Here is a 22,619-nt window from a genome sequence, read left to right as displayed (position 1 = left end):
GCATCACGCTGATACCAAAACCAGACCAAGTAATCACAAGAAAACTACAGGCTAATATCCTTTATGAATACAGATGCAAATTTCCCCAATGATATTTATTAAACTCAATCTAGCAACAGATAAAAAGAATTATACACTATGACCTACTGGGATTTATCCCAGGAACACAAGGTTTTTCAACAGACAGACAGACACACACACACACCAATCAATAGCATATTAATAGAATAAAGAACAAAAACTACAAAATCATCTCAATAGACGCAGGAAAAGTACTAAACAAGATCCAACAGCCTTGAATGATAAAAACACTCAACAACTAGAAGAAGAGAGCTTCCTCAACCTGATAAAGAGCATCTATTAAATATCCGCAACTAACTAACATTAACACACTTAATGGTGAACTGAAAGGTTCTGCTCTCACCATTTCTATTTAACGATGCACTGGAGACTCTGGCCAGGGAAATTAGGGAAGGAAAATAAATAAAAGGCATCCAGATTGGGAGGGAAGAAGCATAAATATTTCAGATGACATCTTATACATAGAAAATCCTATGCTCTCTCTCTGCCCTTCACCTGCTCACACACTGTCTCTCTCTCTCTCCCCCAAAATAAATAAATTATTACAAAATTAAAAAAAGAAATGGGGGGCACCTGGGTGGCTCAGTCAGTTGAGCGTTTGACTTTAGTTCAGGCCATGATCATGAGATCATGGTGATCTCATGGCTGGTGAGTTTGAGTCCCGGGTCAGGCTCTGTGCTGACAGCGTGGAGCCTGGAGCCTGCTTCTGGTTCTTTGTCTCCCTCTCTCTCTCTCTCTCTCTCTCTCTCTCTCTCTGCCCCTTCCCGACTCACACTCTGTCTCTCTCTCTCCAAGATAAATAAACATTAAAAAATAAAAAAAAAAAAGAAAATTCTAAAGAATCTACAAATAAACCATGAGGGCTAATAAACAGATTCAGCAAGACTGTAGGTAACAAAATAAATATATAAAACTTAATCATATTTCTATATACTAGCAATGAAAAATCCATAAAAATAATCCATATTATAAATCTCATCTATAATAGCATTCAAAAGAATGAAATACGTAGGAATAAATCCAACTAAAGAAGTGCAAGACTTGGGCACTAAACTATAAAACACTGCTAAAGAAAATCAAAGACCTACATAAATGAAAAGACATTCCAGGGTGCCTGGGTGGCTCAGTCAGTTAAGCGACTGACTTTGGCTCATGTCATGATCTCGCAGTTCGTGAGTTTGAACCCCACATCTGGTTCTGTGCTGACAGCTCAGAGCCTGGAGCCTGCTTCAGATTCTGTGTCTCCCTCTCTCTTTGCCTCTCCTCTGCTCACTCACTCTCTCTCTCTCTTCTCTCTCTCTCTCAAAAATAAATAAACATTAAAAAAATATGAAAAGCCATCCTATGTTCATTAAAGAGTGAACTTGTGATGAGCAGTGGGTGATGCATAGAAATGTTAAATCACTATACTGGACACCTGAAACTAATATTACACTGTATGTTAACTAACTGGAATTTAAATAAAAACTTAAAAGAAAGACATCTCATGTTCACTGATTGGAAAACTCCATACTGTGAAATGGCAATAGTCCCCATATTGACCTACAGATTCAATGCAATCCCTATCAAAAATCCAGGTGCCTTTTTTTTCTGTTGCAGAAGTGACAAGCTGATCCTAAAATTCATATATAAAAGCAACAGACCCAAAATAGACAAAACCAATGTAAAAAGAACAAAGTTGAAGGACTCACACTTCTAATTTCACAACTTTTTACACAGCTACAGTAGTCAAAACTGTGTAGTACTAGCATAGGGCAGACATAAAGATCAACTGATTTAGAACAGAGGTGCCAATGGAATTAAATGAGGAAAGAATAGTCTTTTCAACTTATAGCAGGAAAATAACTGGGTATCCACATGCAAAAAAATAAAAATTAAGTTGTACCGCTTATTTATACCCCACATAAAAATGAACCCCAATAGATCAGAGACCTAAATGGACAAAGGAAAACTACAAACACTTAGAAGAAAATATAGTTGTAAATCTTTGTGACCTTGGATTAGGCAATAGTTTCTTAAATATGACACCAAAAGCATAAGGAACCAAAGTTTTTAGATAAATTAGACTTCATCAAAATTAAAAACTTTTGTACTTCATATATACTTCTAGTAAAATGAAAAGATAACCCACAGAATGAACAAAATATCTGTAGATATATATCTGATAAACCTCTAACATTCAGAAAGTATTTTATTTATTTTTTTTTTAAACAAATTTTTTTTTTTTAACGTTTATTTATTTTTGGGACAGAGAGAGACAGAGCATGAACGGGGGAGGGGCAGAGAGAGAGGGAGACACAGAATCGGAAGCAGGCTCCAGGCTCTGAGCCATCAGCCCAGAGCCCGACGCCGGGCTCGAACTCACGGACCGCGAGATCGTGACCTGAGCCGAAGTCGGACGCTCAACCGACTGAGCCACCCAGGCGCCCCCAGAAAGTATTTTAAAACTCTTACAACTCAACTATAAAAAATAAATGGGCTTGAATAGACACAATGTTCTGAATAGATATCTCTCCAATGACATAAAATGGCCAATTAACACATGAAAAGATGTTCAAGATAATTATTCATTAGAGAAATGTAAATTAAAACCACAGTGAGATATTATTTTATATCTATGATGGCTATAATTAAAAAGACAGACAATAGCAAGTGTTGATGAGGACTTGGAGAAATTAGAATCCTCAGACATTCCTGGTTAGAATGCAGAATGCTGCATCCACTGTGAAAAGTAGCTCCTCAAAATGTTAAACATGGACTTACCACATGACCCAGCAACCCCACTGATAAGTGTATATCTAGGAGAAATGAAAGCATGCTGATGTAAAAACTTGCACAAAAATGTTCAGAGGAGGGGTGCCTGGGTGGTTCAGCCAGTTAAGCATCTGGCTCTTGATTTCTATTCAGGTCATGATCTCACAGTCATGAAATCTGCAGACAGCACAGAGCCTGCTTGGGATTCTCTCTCACCTGCTCGCTTTCTGCCCCTCCTCCACTCATGCTTTCTCCCACTTTCAAAATAAATAAAAATTTTTTAAAAAAGTATTCAGAGCAGCATTATCATAATAGCCAAAAAGTAGAAACAACCCAATGTCCATTATCTGGTAAGCAGATAAATAAAACATGGTATATCTATACAATGGAATATTATTCCACATAAAAAGGAAAGAAGTATTGATTTAGGCTACAACATGGATGACCTTGAAAACAGTACACTAAACAAAAGATGGCAACATAATACATTGTTCTGTTTACATAAAATGTCCAGAGCAGGCAATTCCTAGGGTAAATTAGTTTACCCTAGGAAGGGAAGAAAGAGGGAATGGGAAGTGCCTGTTAACAGGTATGGGATTAACTTTGGTATGATAAAAATGTTCTGGAATTAGATGATGGAAATGATTACACAAATACAAAAATATATTAAAACCCACTGAATTATATATTTTTAAAAGGTATATTTGTATTAAGCTAATTACATTCCAAAAGGGGGAGAAGGGATCTCCTCCATCCCCAAATCCTAATGTTCTTTTCCAGAGGCAACTAATGTTACTTGTTTCTTGGGTACAATTCCTTAAATAGACTGCATACATACAAACATTCATTTGCGTATCTATATATTCCTTATTAAAAACAGAAATATGAGCATAGCAGATACATTGTCCTAGACTTTTTTCTCTTTACAATTTAACTTCAACATCATTCTACCTTACAATATAACTCAGCGATTATTCCATTTCAACATGGGTAAGTATTCCTCATTCCTCTTTATTTCTTAGATATGCTATAATTTAGTTTGCTAGTCTTTTGATGCTACAAATAATGTTGCAGTTAATTTTCTCATATATATTTCCATTACAAGTGTATTAGTGGAACACATGTCTTTTTTTTTTTTATTTTTAAAAAAAAAATTTTTTTTTTAACGTTTTTATTTATTTTTGAGACAGAGAGAAACAGAGCATGTACGGGGGAGGGGCAGAGAGAGAGGGAGACACAGAATCAGAAGCAGGCTCCAGGCTCTGAGCCATCAGTCCAGAGCCCGACGCGGGGCTCGAACTCATGGACCGTGAGATCGTGACCTGAGCTGAAGTCGGACGCTTAACCGACTGAGCCACCCAGGCGCCCTACACATTTCTAGAAGTAAAATTTCTGGTTGAAAATGTGTTTTTCTTATTTTATTTTAATAGATTTCCATTATTGATTTAATGTCACTCTTTTTTACCGAATTACAAGTTCTCTGAAGACAGAGAACATTTCTGTTTGTTGGCCAGGATAATCTAGATTCTAACACATTGCTTGACATACCACTTTATATATTTGTAGATGGACAAGCCTTTGTACTTTGTTGTACAAAGTATCAAACAGAGATTCAAGCTACATCATTAAAAAAAAAAAAACAGACTGGTTCAGTTTATAGAGATAGGAATTATTTGGGGATTGGTTTTTGTTTGTCTTTACTTTTTATCCAGTTGTTTTTTATTTTCTCCCTTCCAACTCTAGCATGTTTTCAAAAATCATGGGACCAGGGGTGCCTGGCTAGTTCTGTCCATGGAGCATGCAACTCTTGGTCTCAGGGTTGTGAGTTCAAGCCCCACAATGAGTGTACAGATTACTTAAAAATAAAGTCTTTAAAATATATACATATGGGATATATATATATATGTGTGTGTGTGTGTGTGTGTGTGTGTGTATATATATATATATATATATATGGGATCAATTGCAACATGTCATTCTAAGGAATACAGAACCCTTATTTTGTCTAAAGATATCAGCATGCTTTATTGAATAAATACTTGCTTCTTATATTTGAGAATTATATATTCAGTTATTTTAAGAAGGGAGGATGGGGGTTGATTTGCAACTTTAAGAAACCCAATAGCGACACCTGCTGGAGAAAATGTCAGAATACATTTTGAATTCATTAAATCTTTAACATTTTAGATCAGTTTGTTTCTATTAACTGGAAGGAATTTGTTATTTTATCATAGGAGTGCTTGTAATATGTTAATATAATTGTATTTAGAGGAGGTTCTTTGATGCTCTATATAAAATTTTTTTCAGGATAAAGTCATTTTGGGAACTGATTACCCCTTTCCACTAGGGGAGCTGGAACCTGGAAAATTAATAGAGTCCATAGAAGAATTTGATGCAGAAACAAAGGTATATGCCGTTTACTTCATGGTCTTTTCCCTGAGTTTTCCTGCTCTAATTCTTTGGTTTCAGAGTATGTACTTTGATACGTGACAACAAATAACAAGGGAAATATTACACCTAATATTCCTAGAACTGTTATTGGAAATAGCAAAACTGTTAAAGAGCAAAGGAAGATGTGGTTTATATATGTGTGTGTACACACACACACACACATATATATTACTCAGCCATAAAAAAAGAATGAAATCTTGCCTTTTGCAATAACATGGATGGAGTTAGAGTATAACGCTAAATGAAATGAGTCAAAGACAAACACCATTTAGTCATATATGGAATTTAAGAAACAAAACAAATGAACAAAGCAGAAAAAAAAGAAACCAAAAAACAGACTCTTAACTATAGAGAACAAACAGATGGTTACCACAGTGAGGTAGGTTGGGGGATGAGTAAAACACGTAAAAGGGATTAACAGTACAACATCTTGATGAGGACCAAGTAAAAACTACTGAACCGCTATATTATACACCTGAAACTAATACAACAGTGTACGTTAACTAACTGGAATTCAAATTTTTTTAACTACTTTTTTAAAAAGCTGAAAGCCAACCTAGTACAACTAAATTCATAAAGCAGAGAAAGAAAACTGTCAAGAAGCGTATCACAATAACACATTTATGTTTACATGTTAGATGAATAAGAAAAATGCCTAAGTTTTTCCTTTAATATTTCTGTAACAAATCTACCAATCTCAAAAATTGTAATGATTCCCATTATTTGGATCTTAAGACTAAAGTCTTGATTAACAGAACTCAAAGAACCAGAACTCTCAAGTAACAATTTTCTTCTTTCGGCATTTGACTTTTAGGGTGGGTAAATGATACTAAAATGTGCTATAATGCTGCCACTGCCTATTCTGCCCTTTAGGCTTATGAAGTCAGATGAGTTTATAATGAGACGCTGTGTCCCCAGATCCCCTCTCCTTTGTCATCCTCTTCCCTTCCTCACCCTACCCCTCAACAGAACAAGTTCTTCCTAAGGGCCTCACCATTAATCACAACTGGGGTCAAGGGTGGCCAAAGATGAAGACATAGGGACAATTATTAACTAGGAAACTTCAGACTGCTTTCTACAGAAAGTCTCCCCTTTGCCACTTACCCATCGTAAAGCACTGAAAGTCTTGGATTGTTAAATATTCACTTATTTAAAGTAGGAAGCACGGTGCCTAGGTGGCTCAGTTGGCTAAGTGTCTAACTCTTGATTTTAGCTTAGCTCATGATCTCGCTCTTGGTGGGTCTGAGCCCCACATTGGGCTCTATGCTGACAGCATGGAGCCTGCTTGGGATTCTCGCTCTCCCTCTCTCTCTGCCCCTCCCCGACTCAGGCACATCCACTCTCTCTCTCAGAATAAACATTTAAGTTAGCTTAAAAATAAATAAACAGGGGCGCCTGGGTGGCTTGGTCGGTTAGGCATCCGACTTCGGCTCAGGTCATGATCTCACGGTCAGTGAGTTCGAACCCCGCGTCGGGCTCTGTGCTGACAGCTCAGAGCCTGGAGCCTGTTTCAGATTCTGTGTCTCCCTCTCTCTCTGCTCCTCCCCTGTTCATGCTCTGTCTCTGTCTCAAAAATAAATAAACGTTAAAAAAAAAAAAAATTAAAAAAAAAAATAAATAAATAAATAAACAAAGTAGGAAGCTGTATGTAGTAAGGTTTTTTTTTTTTATTTTTCTTTTTGCAACAAACATTGAAAATGAAAACTTTCTATAAAGGTAACCAAAATTAAACTGAAATCAAATTATCCTAAGTATCCCGATTAAAACTTTAATGGAGGGGCGCCTGGGTGGCTCAATCGGTTAAACATCTGACTCTTGATTTTGGCTCAGGTCAAGATCTCACAGTTCGTGGGTTCAAGCCCCACACCTGGCTCTGCACTGACAGTGTGGAGACTGTGTGGGATTCTGTCTCCTTCTCTCTCTGCCTCTCCCCTGCTTGTGCTCTCTCACTCTCTCAAAAAAAGTTAAAAAAAAAAAAAAAAAAAAGAACTTACAAAACTTTAATGGAATAATAACTACTATTATTTTATACCTCTAGTTTTTTAATTTTATGTGCTATGATGTTTTTTAATATTTCTTTATTTATTTTGAGAGAGAAAGTATGAGCAGGGGTAGGGGCAGACAGAGTGGAGAGAATCTCAAGCAGGCTCTGCACTGTTAGCATGGAACCCACCATGGGTTCAAGATCATGACCTAAGCCAAAATCAAGAGTCAGTCACTTAACCAACTGAGCCACCCAGGCGCCCCCATGCTTATAACTTTTAAGGTCAAAGTTTTTAAAAACTTTTGCATGAAAATTTTACACTGTCACAAATTCATGACATTCCTTAAAAGACTGCTCACTGTAACACTGTTTATAATAAAAGACTGAGAAGAATCTATAGGGGAATAAACAATAATATATCCATACAATGGAATGTATAAAAAAAATTAAAAATCAATTTCCAAGATATATTAAGTTTAAAAAGCAAGGTACAAAACAACACATATAGTGTACTTCCATTTGTGTATAATATACTAACCATTTATGAAAAAACCTATATACCTAAATACAAGTATTTGCTTATATATGCATAAATACCTTTGGGAAAAACAGACAAGAAACTAATAACTCTGGGAAGAAAAAGTACTGGTTGGGTGGCAGTAGTGAAAGGAAGCGTCCATTTTGTATCTTTCTAATTTTGAGCCATATGAAGGTAAATCTCACTAAAACATTTTTTAAATGAAATAAATAAACCCATTTGATGACCATAACAACACTGGGAGGTAGACAGGTAGTTGCATTCCAGTATGCAGATGCAGAGGAGGAAAACAAGATTTGGATGCTGGGTGATTTACCAAAGGCAATATTAACCATTGGATTATAGCACATGGACCCAATCCCAAATCCAACACGCCAAAATGTATCTTCTTCAAACGGTAGTTGGTCCCAACCTATTTGTAAAGGTAAAGCACATAGTTTCTCAGAGCAGCAAGAGTCACTTCTAAAAGCTTTCTTTAGAGGGAATGGTCCAAGTGTGGATCAAGGAAGAACCCTGAATAAGAGGTCCCTGCTCAAATCACCCACTCTCCAAGGCTGTTTGAGAACCCTGAAGCCGTTAAGATACACTGAAATGCATTAATATCCACAAATGTTACACAACTCCATACATTTCCTTCCATTCTTGCCTGCCCTTTGCAAGCTGGACATATATCAATTAGGGTATCACAAAAGTTACCCCTTAAGTCACAGGAGTTTCTTTGTGGAGCTGACCTAGTCTATAACTGGGAAGAAAGTGAAGAAAAATTTCAGAGTCCTTTTCTCATCTGAAATCTATAAATATACATACTTGTACCATATTCTGAGGTGCTTCATCTGTCACTTTTCTTGTACCAAAAGAGCTTACCTTTTATTCAGGGCCATGTGAAGGGATAACACATATGCCTAGAAACTGGAGGATGGCTACAAGATTTCTGGGCACTGTTTCCAGCTCTCCTGTCCCACAGACCTACAGTGTACCTTTTCTCTATGCAGTTGACCTTTGAACAACACTGAGTTAGGGATGCTAACTCCTACATCAAAATTCATGTATAACATTTGACCCCCCAAAAGCTTAACTACAAATAGCCTGCTGTTGACCACAAGCCTTACCAATAACACAGTCAATTAACACATATTTTGTATATTACATGTATTATACACCGTAATGTTACAATAACACCTAACTTTTTAAAAAACTTTTCAGTACTTTTAGGTTACACAGTTTGCGAGTTTTTCCAAATTGTCACAAATCTCAAAAAATTTTTCCAATATATTTATTCAAAAAAAATCCAAATGTAAGTGAACTTACACAGTTCAAACTCCTGTTGTTCAAGGGTCAACTGTATTTGCCTCTAAATAGTCCTTGAAACCCACTAGAGGGTCCTGCAGAGGTTTCCAAAGAAAGGCGTTTTTTCCTAAGAGAGCTCTCCCCCCTTATAATTCTCCTTTGTTCCCATGACCAAGTTTGAAACAGATTTCAAATAGTGGGGCAAAACAGGGGTCAAGAGATTCATTGTTTAACTTGCTAATATTTTTCTCTCACATTGGGAAATGCATCTTTTAAAAACCTGATAAAGACACTCAATAAGTATTTTAAAACAACCATTAAATAATGCTTAAAAAAAAAACCTTGGGGCACCTGGGTGGCTCAGTTGGTTGAGCATCCCACTCTTGACTTCAGCACAGGTCATGATCCCAGGGTCATGGGATTGAGGCCCACACTGGGCTTCTGGCTGAGTGTGGAGCCTGCTTAAGATTCTCTCTCTCTCTCTCTCTCTCTCTCTCTCTCTCTGCCCCCCCCCAAAAAAAAACAAAACAAAATAAAATAAAATAAAACTTTTTTTTCTTTTGCAGGATAGACTCAAAGCTGGCAATGCCCTAGCATTTTTGGGTCTTGAGAGAAAACAATTTGAATGACTTGCATTTACTACAAAGACAAACATTCAAGAAGATATTTTTGTTTTTAAATATGTATCACACATGCATTACTAAAATCTTATTTTGAACTATTTTATCCAGAAATAGGATATACACAAATGTTCTAAATTATTCATAACAAAAATGAGTCACAGAATTTGTTTTCATTCTGAAAAGCAATATATTATTTCATGTGCAAATCAAAAATGATTTTCCCAGCGCTTTTTAAATTAATGGCAGAAATAAAAACCAAATGTCATTCATGATTTATATGGAGAAAGACCAAAACCAGACTCATCCTGGAGGGCTGAGGTAGGTTCTCCACTTTGAGCAAGTATATGTGAATGGGGCCCAAATAACCTGTTTTCATTCACTTTTAACACCTTCCATTGGTCCACAACTGGACTGGGAATGCTTTAGAGTCCAAAAAAATAAGTGATATGTACACACACACACACATCCATATATATACATACATATATACACATATATACATACATACATACATATATATATATATATAATATATCCCATAATCCCTAGAGAGTTTATAGTCCAATTAAAGAGGCAAGACACATGTTCATGGAATAATTACTAAGCAATATATTAGGAGTTATAGAAGTTTCATTAAGAAAAATTCATTTGGATTCAAACTGGAGCAGATCTGCACAGAAGTTGGGCTGAGTCTCTAAGGATAGAAAGGCTTGTTCAGAGTTGGAGGATGGGAAATAGACAAAGGGGCAAAACTATAAGAACAGGGGTTTCAAACTGAATGAGAACTTACCTATTCTGGAAAACAGTTCCAGTCTATAATTTACCTTTACCAGAAGCTCTTTTAATTTAAAATACTGAGCAAAATGTGTAAAGCTAGTTATGGAGATTGAGCAGAGTGATGATACCAGGGTAGCCTTATTCTACTTACTTCATTTATGGTGGTCTCATCTGGGCTGCTGAAAATGAACTTGGTCTTGGAGGGGTGATAAACATCTGTGGTTCATGTACCTCTGGCTGAATTCTAAAAACCAAATATAATTTTTTCAAAATTACCCTCTTGCCTTGTATTCATTCATAGTTCTTTTCCCTTCCATTAGTTCAGAAAGCCAAGAGTTCAGTATTGGCATGTAATTTTTAAGTTTTTTTGAAAAGTCAATACATGAATATATTAGAAGAGTTCAAAAAGATCAAATTCAACCTATCCTAAAAGGAACCCATTTTAACTTTCTTTTGGAGATTCTTGCAGAGATCATCTAGGACAATACAAGTACTTACATGTGCAGATTCCTTTGTTCATTTTACCCAGACAGTGGCATCTTGCTTGTTTTTTCTACTAAATACCTTGGTGACCATTCCACATTTAAGCTGCCTTCTTTTTATAACAGTCTATCTTCGTTGATGAGTTTGGATGCATTCTAAAGCTCTACAATTAAACTCAGCCCACACGTTTTATGTCTTTCATACCACAGTTTACATCTTTTTATCTTATGTATCCATTAACAAATTATTATAGTTACAGTTAATAATGCTTTTCTTGGGGCGCCTGGGTGGCGCAGTCGGTTGAGCGTCCGACTTCAGCCAGGTCACGATCTCGCGGTCCGTGAGTTCGAGCCCCGCGTCGGGCTCTGGGCTGATGGCTCAGAGCCTGGAGCCTGTCTCCGATTCTGTGTCTCCCTCTCTCTCTGCCCCTCCCCCGTTCATGCTCTGTCTCTCTCTCTCCCAAAAATAAATAAAAAACGTTGAAAAAAAATTAAAAAAAAAAAAATAATGCTTTTCTTTTAACCTTCACACAAGATTTAGAAGTGATTAACCCAACACCTTTGCAACATTAGATTATGATTTTTACTACATACTTACCTTTATCAGTGAGATTTATATTTTCATATGTTTTCTTGTTACTAATTAGTACCCTTTAATTTCAGCTTAAAGAAGTCCCTTTAACATTTCGCGTAAGGCCAGTCTAGTGGTGAGGAGCTCCTTGAGATTGTCTTTGTCCAGAAAATTCTTTATCTTTCAATTCTGAAGGACAACTTTGCCAGGCATTCTTAGTTGACAGTTTTGTTTTGTTTCCCTTTCAACACTTGGATGCCTTCTTCCTTTTACTAGCTGAACAGTATTACATTGCAATTCAAGGACAGTCATGCTTCCACTCTTTTGCAGTGATAAACTACTACTAAGAACACCCTTATGACATAAAAATGTTGAAAATCTTTTCATATGCTTATTTGCCATCTGTATATCTTCTTTGTGAGATGTGGGTTCAGATCTTTTACCCAGTTTAAAAGTGGGATGTTTTCCTCTCAACAAAGTGGGTTTAGAGGAAACATACCTCAACCTAGTAAGAGCCATATATGAAAAACCCACAACCAACATCATACTCAATGGTGAAAAACTGAAAGCATTTCCTCTAAGGTCAGTATCAAGAGGATCCCCACTCTCACTACTTTTATTCAACATAGTCCTCAAAGTCCTAGCCACAGCTCAGACAACAAAAAGAAGTAAAAGCCATGCAAATTGGTAAGGAAGAAGTAAAACTCACTATTTGCAGATCTTATATATAGAAAACCCTAAAGACTCCACCAAAAAACTATTAGAAACTGATAAAAAATAAAATATCCAAGAATAAACTTAACCAAGAGGTAAAAGACCTGCACTGTGAAAACTATAAAACACTGACACAAACAAAAGGAAAGCTATTACATACTGATAGAGTCCAAGAATCAACATTGTTAAAATGTGCATACTACCCAAAGCAATCTATAGATTTAATGCAATCCCTATCAAAGGTAACAGCACTCCAGATGATCTTATGTGTTAACTTGCCTCAAGATAAAACATTCCTTACTTGCTGACCTGAGTCCCTTGATCTGTAACAGAACTAATTTACTTTCTTTGAGATTTGCAGACCACTGATCTTGAGGAATAAGGACCAGAACTTTCCCAGGTCACAGAAGCCAGCAATTCTGTTTGAAGCCACCTTGGCTTTCTCATTAGCCTAAAATTTTTTTAGCAAAATGTTTTTCTTTTTTTAGGCCACACAAATGATTTTACTGACCTCTCATTGTTATCTATAAACCCAGCCCTTCTCTGCAGAAAAACAGAGTACTACTGCATATCATGAAACAAGAACCAGACTCTGTTGCACAACCCACAAACACTGAGATAACTTTTGTAGCTGGCATCAAGTCTTCATATAATCAAGAAAGGTTGCAGGCCACTGCACTCTGTTTGCTGATTAACCACGCTAAACATCTTTAAAAACTCCTGCTCCAGGCAGAAACCTCGGAGTTGGCTTTTGTTTTTTTTAATTTAAAGTTTTATTTAGTGGGGTGCTTGGGTGGCTCAGTTGGTTAAGTCACGATCTCATGGTTTGTGGTCCTTGTGTCAGGCTCTGTGCTGACAGCTCAGAGCCGGGAGCCTGCTTCAGATTTTCTCTCTGCCCCTCCCCCACTCACTCTATCTATCTCTATCTCTTGCATGTGCACGCTCTCAAAAAATAAACATTTAAAAAATAAAATAAAGATTTATTCATTAATTTTGAGAGGGAGAGATAGAGTGTGAGTGGGGGAGGGGCAGAGAGAGGAAGACAGAGAATCCCAAGCAGGCTCCACACTGTCAACACAGAGCCCAACTCAGGGCTCGATCTCACTGACCACGAGATGATGACCTGAGCCAAAGTTGGACACTTAACCAACTGAGCCACCCAGAGGCCCCTCGGAGTCAGCTTTTGGACAAGAGTTCACCTCCTCAGGTTGCCAGCCTTCAGATTAAAGCTCAAATTCCTTTCTAATCAAAATTTGTCTCTTGAGTGGCACCTGAGTGGCTCAATCAGTTGAGTGTCCAACTCTTGATTTCAGCTCAGGTAATGATCTCACAGTTCATGGGATCCATCCCTATGACCAGAGCTGCATTGACAGTGGGGAGCATGCTTGAGATTCTCTCTCCCTCTCTCTCTCTCTGCTCCTCCCTGGTCATGCACATGCGCTCTCTCTCTCTCAAAATAAATCAATAAACTTTTAAAAAACAAACGAAAAAATTTGCTCTTGAGTAATGGCTTTTCAAGCAATGGGCAGCCGAACTTGCTGGAGGTATCACAATCCCAAATTTCAAGATACACTACAAAGCTGTAGTAATCAAAACAGTATAAAAAATGGACACATAGATCAATGGAACAGAATAGAACCCAGAAATAAACTCATGCTTACAAGGCATGAGGCAAAAATATACAATGAGGAAAAGACAATCTCTTCAATAAACAGTTCTGGGGAAACTGGACAGCTACATGCCAAAGAATGAAAGTGGACAACTTTCTCACACCAGACACAAAAGTCAACTCAAACTGGATTCAAGATCCGAGATCATAAAACTCCTAGAAGAAAATATAGGCACTAATCTCTTGGACATCAATCTCAGCAACATCTTTGTATGTATGTCTTCTCAGGTAGAGGAAACAAAAGCAAAAATAAACTACTAGGACCACATCAAAATAAAAAGCTTTTGCATTGTGAAGGAAACCACCAAAAAAACAAAATGAAGATATTTGCAAATGATATATCCAATAAGGGGTTAATATCCAAAATAAATGAAGAACTTATACAAGTTTACACCAATAATAATAATAATATAATAATAATAAAATTCCAATTAAAAATAGGCAAAGGAAAAAACATTAAAAAAAATTTTTTTAAATGCTAAGGGGCTCCTGGATGGCTCAGTCAGTTAAGTGTCCGACTTCAGCTCAAGTCATGATCTCACAGTCCGTGAGTTCAAGCCCCGCGTTGGGCTCTGTGTTGACAGCTGAGAGCTTGGAGCCTGCTTCAGATTCTGTGTCTTCCTCTCTCTCTGCCCCTCCCCTGCTCATGCTCTGTCTCTGTCTCGAGAATAAATAAAAACATTAAAAAAAAATTTTAAATGGGCAAAGGACCTAAATAGTCATTTTTCCAAAAAAGACAGATGGCCAACAGACACATGAAAAGATGCTCAACATCACTAATCATCAAGAAAATGCAAACCAAAGCCACAATGAGACATCAACTCATACCTGTCATAATGGCTAATATTAAAACCACAAGAAATAGGGGTGTCTGGATGGCTCTGTTGCATCCAACTTTTTATTTCATCTCAGGTAATGATCTCACGGTTCATGAGATCAAGCTCCGCATTAGGTTCTGCACTATCAGCAAAGAGCCTGCTTAGGATTCTCTCTCCCTTTCTCTGCCTCTCCCCTCCTTGCACATGTGCTCTCTCTAAAAATAAAAAATAATTAAAAAAAAAAAAAAGAACGAACAAGTGTTGGTGAGGATGTGGAGAAAAAGGTACCCTTATGTAGTATTGGTGGGCATGTAAACTGGTACAGCCACTGTGGAAAATGGTACGGAGGTTCCTCAAAAAGCTAAAAATATGGGAATGCAAGCTGGTGCAGCCACTCTGGAAAACAGTATGGCAGTTCCCCAAAAAACTAAAAACAGAACTACCCTACGACCCAGAAATTGCACCACTAGGCATTTATCCAAGGGATACAGGTGTGCTGTTTCAAAGGGACACATGCACCCCCATGTTTATAGCCGCACTATCAACAATAGCCAAAGTATGGAAAGAGCCCAAATGTCCATCGATGGATGAATGGATAAAGAAGATGTGGTATATACATAAAATGGAGTGTTACTCGGCAATCAAAAAGAATGAAATCTTGCCATTTGTAACTACGTGGATGGAACTGGAGGGTATTATGCTAAGTGAAATTAGTCAGAGAAAGACAAAAATCATATGACTTCACTCATATGAGGACTTTAAGACACAAGAAAGATGAAAATAAGGGAAACAAAAATAATATAAAAACAGGGAGGGGGACAAAACAGAAGAGACTCATAAATATGGAGAACAAACTGAGGGTTACTGGAGGGGTTGTGGGGGGGGGATGGGCTAAATGGGTAAGGGGCACTAAGGAATCTACTGCTGAAATCATTGTTGCACTGTATGCTAATTTGGACATAAATTTAAAAAAATTAAAAATAAAATTTTTTTAAAAAGCTAAAAATATAGGGTGCCTGGGTGGCTCAGTCATTTGAGCATCCGACTCTTGATTTTGGCTCAGGTCATGATCTCATAGTTTGTGAGTTCGAGACCTTCAGGGCTCCATGCTGACAGTGAGGAGCCTGCTTGGTAGACTCTCTCTCTCACTCTCTCTCTGCCCCTCCCCTGCTCTCTGGCATGCACCCTCTCTCTCAAGCTAAACTTAAAAAAAAAAAAAAAAAGTTAGATGGGGCACCTGGGTGGCTGAGTTGGTAAGCATCCGACTTCAGCTCAGGTTATGACCTCACAGTTTGTGAGTTAGAGCCTCGCGTCGGGCTCCTTGCTGACACTCAGAACCTGGAGCCTGTTTCAGAGTCTGTGTCTCCCTCTCTCTCTGCTCCCTCCCCTGTCCATGCTCTCTCTCTCTCTCTCTCTCTCAAAAATAAATAAAACATTTTTAAAAAGTTAAAAATAAAAGTACCCCATGATCTAGTAGTTCCACTACTAGGTATTTACCCAAAGAAAATGAAAACACTAATTTGAAAAGATACATGCACCCCTATGTTAATTGCAGCATTATTTACAATAGCCAAGATATGGAAGCAATCCAATCACGCGTCTATGGATGAATAAAGACATCAAGTGTGTGTGTGCACACGCACACAATGATATATTACTCAGCCATAGAAAAGAGTGAGACCTTGCCATTTGCAACAACAGAGATGGACATAAAGGGTGTTATGCTAAGTGAAATAGACTAAGACAAATACAATTTCACTCATATTTGGAATCTAAAAAAACAAACAAAACTCTTAAATACAGAGAACAAACTGGTGGTTTCCAGAGGGGAGGTTGGTAGGGGGATGGGTGAAATATATAAATGGGATTAAGAGATACAATTTTCCAGTTATAAAATAAGTCAGTGAGATAGAGTACAGCATAGGAAATATAGTGAATAATATTGCAATAACATACAGTAACAGATAAAAAAACTTATTGCAGTGAGCATTGAGTAATGTATAGAATTGTTGAATCTACATGTTCTATGGCTAAAACTGATATATGTTAATTATGTTTCAATTTTTTAAAAATTGGGATGTCTTACTGTTGAATTCTAAGAGTTCTTTTATATTTTGGATATAAGTATTTTATCAGACACGTGTTTGCAGATTTTTTCATATTTTTATTTTCTTTGCGGGGTCATTTGCAGAGCAAAGGTCTTTAATTCTAGTGAAATCCAACTTAATCTTTTCTTTCATGGATCATGCTTTTGGTGTTTTATGTGAAAACAACTGCCAAACAAAAAAAAAAGGTCACCTAGTCTTCTCTTGTGCCATCTTCTAGAAGCTTTATAGTTTTGCATTTTACATTTAGGGATATGATCTATTTAGAATTAATTATTGTGAACAGTGTGAGGTCTGTGTGTAGCTTTTTTTTGCATATGAATATCCAGTTTTTCTAGCATCATTTGTTGAAAAGACTATCCTTTCTCAATTATATTGCTTTTGCTCCTTTTTCAAAAATCAGTTGACCATTTTTGTGGGTCTATTTCTGGGTTCCCTATCCTGTTTCATTGATCTATTCTTTTGCCAATATATGCTGTCTTACTGTAGCTTTGAGATCAGGTAGCGTCCGTCCAACTTCTTCAGATTGTGCTGGTTTTGGACAGTCTTTTGCCTTTCTGTATAAACTGCAGAATTAATTTGTTGATATCTACAAAATAACTTGCTAAAATTTTGATTGAGATTGCACTGAATCTATAGATCAAGTTGGGAAGAATTGACATCAAATGATAGTGTCTTCCAATCCATAAACCCAAAATATTCTTCTTTTTATATCTTCTTTGATTGCCTTAGAGTTTTGCAGTTCTACACATAGATCCTGTAACATATTTTAGATTCATACCTATTAATTTTTATAAATGGTATTGTGCTTTAAATTTCAAATACCAATTGGACATTGCTGGTATATAGGAAAGCAAATGACTCCTGGGTAATAACTGTGTATCTTAAAATCTTGCAATAATCACTTGTTCCATTTTTTTTCAATACTTTGAAATTTCCTACAAAAAAGTATGCTATCCTTCAACATATTTTTTTTTCCTTCTCAATCTGTTCACTTTTTACTTACCTTTCTTACTGTATTAGCAAGGATTTCCAGTACAATTTTGAAAGGTGTGATGAGAGGGGACATCTTTGCCTCAGTAGGAAAGCTTCTAGTTTCTCACCATTAATTATGATACTAACAGGAGGGTTTTTACAAATTTTCTTCAACAAGTTGAGAAGTTCTCTTATATTCTTAGTTTGAGTTTGTATCATAACGAGTGTTGGGGGTAAGCACCTTATAAATGGTGCTTTAAATCAATCTATCCCAGAACTTCTCTAAGCAGGGACAGATGTGAAGCAAGCAATGTAGGTAAGAGATAAAGTTACGCAGACAACTGTTACAAACTGCCTACTGCAACCAAATCAATAGCTCTATATTGAATATGTAACCGATACAGCCAAAGCCAAAATACGGCAATACACTGCACATAGGCTAAGCCCCCAAACGAGGACAAAGGCCTGGAGCATTAATAAGAAACTCACTTAAAAGCATTATCGCTTGCTTTTTAGAAATACTTCTGCCTGTTCTCTGTAGTCTTTGCCAAATAAAGTTATTTATTTATTTATGGGAGCAAGAGAGCACACGCGAGTGGGGAGGAGGCAGAGGGAGTGAGAAAATCCCAAGCAGGCTCTACACTGTCAGCACAGAGCCCAAGGTGAGGCTCCATCACAAGTACCTCAGGATCATGACCTGAGCTGAAATCAAGAGCCCAATGCTCAAAGACTGGGCCACCCAGGTGCCCCCAAATAGTTACAATTTAGAAGATACATTTTATTCACAGGCCAATATGCAATGGCTCAGAGTCTGAGACCTATCTACTCGCGGAAAGAAACTCTACTGCAGTAGTCGCTTACAAAGGCGGAAGAGATTAATCAATTGATACATGTGGTGTTAGTCTTAACCACTAAGCAAAAATTTTACCTTGTACTGTTTCTCCTTTTACTTTGTTTTCAATCACAGCGTGGTTTAAAAACACGCTACCGAAATCTCGTTTAAAAAGTCAGCTCTTACACTTTCTAACTGGATACCTTTTGACCCAGAAATCACAAAAATAAACCCCACGGCCTAAGTGGCTGTGGACAACATAGGGGGAAAAAAAGCACTCAAGCACAACACACAGGTGGAGCGCTGTTACTCATGCACTCTTCCCAGGTGCGTCCTCCGCAGAGCCGCCCGAAAGCAGAGGCTTTCCGTCGTGGACACTTTTCCAACTCGGGGAAATGCCTACGAGACTGCGCAGACCAAAACGAGGAAAGTGGAAGTTGCAGCGTGCGGCTGGAGAAGGGTACGGCTTTTCTCCCTTTCAAACGCCACCAGACTCCCAGCCCAAGACGCCACCGGGACTTCAAAGTCCACGCCCAGGCCTCACGGCACAACCGCCCGCCCGCTTCCCTCTCTACGCGACCTCTAGCCAGCCCCTTCCCTCCTCTCCTCCCCGCCCCTTCACCCAGCCAATCCTAGACCCAGCGTCCCTCGCGCCGACCTTTTCCTTCCGAGCAGACCCCCACCTCCAGGCGCCTCCAAATGACAAGCGGCGCGGGGCATTGTGGTCCCGTGCGTAAGAGCGAGGCCCGGGGCAGGAAAAAGAAAGCAAAAGACTAGGGCGAGGCGGCAGGGCGGCCCCGCGCACGCGCACGGGCAGCGACAAGAGTAAAAAGGGGCGGTGCGTGTTCTACGGCGAGCGGACTGGGGCGGGGTCGCGCGGCCTTGGCGGGGAGTCCGCGAGCTGGGAGGGGAGGGGGGTGGGTGAGGGAGCGGGCGGAGGAGGAAGTGTCATGGCGTCGGGCCGTGGAGCTTCTTCTCGCTGGTTCTTTACTCGGGAACAGCTGGAGAACACGCCGAGCCGCCGCTGCGGAATGGAGGCGGATAAAGAGCTCTCATACCGCCAGCAGGCGGCCAACCTCATCCAGGACATGGGACAACGTCTCAATGTGTATCCTTTCCTGTTCTTGGCCCTCCGCCGCTCACGCCCTGTCCCCCCTCACTATTCTCCCGGTCGCCTGTTCTCCGGGCCTGGTGCCCCGCAAACATGGCGCCGCCGCCTCGGCCTTCGCTGAGACTCGCCCGCGCCGTAAGGGAAGGCGGGCTTGGGCTCGGGAGGCCGAAACCGGCCAGTGAAGGAGGGGAGGAGAGGAGTCCTGGAATGCGGGCTAGGAGACTGCGTTGTGTAATCTGTTTGGGGCCGCGCGTGGTGGCGGCGGGGGATGGGAAGGCCGCCGAGGCCAGGGGGGAATTTTAGGGATTATCGCAGAAAAGAGGCAGCTATTTCCACTTCTCGTCGGAGAAGGGGCCGAGAAGTAGAAGGGTTACCGATGCTGAAAGGCGTGAAGTCTTCTCCGCAGCTTCTCCCCGCGTTCCTCGCTGGTTTGATGGCGGGTCTCATACCTTGGGAGCTCACTGGAGGTCTTTATGTTCTTGGCGTGGTTTTGTATGGATGTGCGCGCGCGCATTTCAACTGTCTGATGCTGAGTTTAGTGAGTCGTAGCCATTGATAAATCCTTCCCGGGCTGGCTTAATAGCAATATTGGAGTGAAATGCTCAGCACTTATTATAGTTGGCGTCGAGCCTACCATCACCACCACCCTGCGGGGTTTTGTTTTATGTGTATAGTTTTGGGGTTCGTTTTGAGTGAACTGTAAGCATTGGAAAAATACCGTAGGTGGGGAATTTTCCATCAAAATTGTTTTGGAAATTAGGTCCTGTTTTTCTCGGCTATTTCCTAAATGTTACGTTCCAGCTCTCAGCTTACAATAAACACTGCGATTGTTTATATGCACAGGTTTTATATGCACCATTCTTTCACCAAATTCAGTAGAAATGTAAGTACTATCTTATAGCTTGTTTCTACCATAACCAAATTTTGAAGTAAATCGATACGCATAAAAAAGTTGGTCGTGGATTTCACTTTTGATTTAGTGTTCTAAGGTAACAGCGAATGTAAACCGTGTGATAAACGTTTTGGTTGAAATGCAAAATGTTTCTAGTTTTTTAATTTGTGATGACAAGCTGCTGGGCACTTTGTTAGGCTTTGCCAGGTTTTTGAGATAAAAGGTAAATAAGAAACATTTACTCTAACAGTTATGACATCGGTATTCATTTAGATTTTATAGTTAACATTTGAATAATTTTAAATAGTAATGTACAGTGTAATTTGGCCTAGTCATTCTGTTGTACATCTTAATTGTATTGGATTCATTGTTTCAAATATTGTGAATTGGGCTTAATTTAATTCAAACATTCTTTTGAAATGATCCTTTGAAAGTTAAATGTTTAGCAGAAATATTTGATTTGCTAACAGTAATTTCTTATGGTGTCAGCGTTCCTATTTATCACAGTATTTGTTGTCTCCTTAAGTTTTTGGTGACCTAAACGTCAAATTTTCCTTCAAACAAAATGGCAGAGGTGTGTATAATTAGTTTTGAAGTAAAACTTATTCTCCAGTACTAAAGAATGTAACCTGCAACCTGTAAATCTTGAAAAGTCGAGTAATGCTGTTGAAAATTTTATTTTAATTTGTGAAAGGTGTGAGTTTGGTCTTTTTTTCAGAGTAACTTGCATACTGTGTTGCATCTGTTAACAGAAAGTTGCATATTGTTTAAACATACTTAACCTTGTCTTAATTCTCACTATATTTTTTGCTCTTTTTATCACAGCTATTTTTAGAATGTTATTCTGAAAGGCGTGTGTAGAAAAAATAGACTGTGGAAGACTATGCTATTGGTAGATTGTTATTAGGACCTTTTTGCTAAGAAAACAGTCTTTGAAAAGGTCCATAAAATATTTTCTTTTTTCTATTTGGAAGGAACAGCTTCATAGCTTAGATTGATTCCTGTTGTAATCTCTTCTGATCATAAGTGATTTGGTTTATCAGATTGTCATAGAGGTTTATCTTGTTTGAACAGTATATGTGTTTGTATACATTTTGGTCTCCCGCAGGCTCCTTTGCTTCTCTTTCTCTTTTAAATCTACATGAGTCTTATTCTATTTCCATTTTCCTAGTTATTTCTTGTGCACAGAACTTAGGTCAGTGATAGTGTTATGGAAGAGAGAGGAAGCCTCTTTGGCAATAACAATTTAGATCGAGAGAATTACATTTTTATTAAATTGGCTCCAAAGGCAGTCGTAAACTAATGAATACTAATACAAATGTGGCTTTCCTTAAGTAGCCTTGGAAAATGCTGGTAGAAATCACAAGTCAAAATAGTTCTGGAAATTCTTTATGTGGCTACAGAGGTCTCATTTGCTGAATCAGGCTTACTTTTCTACTTCTAGTAATTATCTCACCACAAGACTATACTTCTCTTTTTGAACCCTCCCTCTTTCATAATTTGTCTCTATGGCCTGGTTGGTGTGCTTTAAAACAGGTATCTTGCTTACAGCCAAAATTCACAGCTTGACCTTTAAATTAAATGGTGAAGCCTGGGTCACTTGCATTCTTTCCCTAATTTACTTAAATGCCATCATTCATTAAAAAGCCAAAGTATTATTTTTATTACCCCACTTAATGCCATATATGTATGAAGGTAAACTTCAGCATTTTACATTAAATTGTTATTAGCAGGATAATTGAAATCTGAAATCTGATGTTAATTTCTATTTTAAAAAGTAACATTGCACCCTTCATATCTAACTGTTGTCTTTTTTACCTTTGCTATTTTATCAAAAGTGGTTTTAATATTTGTATTGGTGCTCTTGCATCAATTGCACAGCCTCACTCTTTTATCTTTTTTTTTTCCCTATTCTTTTAGGGTGAAGGGGGTGGTCTCAAATTGAATGTGAGTCA

General features: G+C 38.3%; 2 protein-coding genes and 1 long non-coding RNA gene across 11 annotated transcripts in view; 2 read left to right on the top strand and 1 right to left on the bottom strand.

Moving 5' to 3' along the window:
- ACMSD (aminocarboxymuconate semialdehyde decarboxylase) overlaps nt 1-10,648 on the top strand; it is a 54,039-nt gene extending 43,391 nt beyond the window's left edge. For both annotated transcript variants that reach the window (XM_049616200.1, XM_049616201.1), the window contains 2 exons: nt 5,143-5,241; nt 9,662-10,648. In XM_049616200.1, the coding sequence (XP_049472157.1) occupies nt 5,143-5,241; nt 9,662-9,724 (162 nt within the window). In that variant the 3' untranslated portion in view covers nt 9,725-10,648. The remainder of the gene's footprint in view (nt 1-5,142; nt 5,242-9,661) is intronic.
- LOC125911913 (uncharacterized) overlaps nt 1-19,597 on the bottom strand; it is a 63,075-nt gene extending 43,478 nt beyond the window's left edge. Inside the window, exons 1-2 of one of the 4 annotated variants that reach the window (XR_007454500.1) lie at nt 19,320-19,597; nt 10,647-10,739 (exon numbers count right to left, since the gene is read on the bottom strand). This is a non-coding gene — a long non-coding RNA (uncharacterized LOC125911913). Of the gene's footprint in view, nt 1-10,646; nt 10,740-11,575; nt 19,291-19,319 lie in introns of those variants that run through there. The other 3 variants (XR_007454502.1, XR_007454503.1, XR_007454501.1) reach the window with 3 other exon arrangements.
- CCNT2 (cyclin T2) overlaps nt 19,581-22,619 on the top strand; it is a 43,892-nt gene continuing 40,853 nt past the window's right edge. For 2 of the 5 annotated variants that reach the window (XM_049616183.1, XM_049616185.1), the window contains exons 1-3: nt 19,581-19,769; nt 20,574-20,655; nt 22,585-22,611. In XM_049616183.1, the coding sequence (XP_049472140.1) occupies nt 19,612-19,769; nt 20,574-20,655; nt 22,585-22,611 (267 nt within the window). In that variant the 5' untranslated portion in view covers nt 19,581-19,611. Of the gene's footprint in view, nt 19,770-20,573; nt 20,656-22,584; nt 22,612-22,619 lie in introns of those variants that run through there. The other 3 variants (XM_049616184.1, XM_049616186.1, XM_049616190.1) reach the window with 2 other exon arrangements.

The sequence above is a fragment of the Panthera uncia genome, assembly GCF_023721935.1.
Source record: "Panthera uncia isolate 11264 chromosome C1 unlocalized genomic scaffold, Puncia_PCG_1.0 HiC_scaffold_3, whole genome shotgun sequence".
NCBI classification, from domain to species: Eukaryota; Metazoa; Chordata; class Mammalia; order Carnivora; family Felidae; genus Panthera; species Panthera uncia.
The sequence above is the reverse complement of the archived record's forward strand: the minus strand, read 5'-3'. Positions and strand labels throughout refer to the sequence as shown.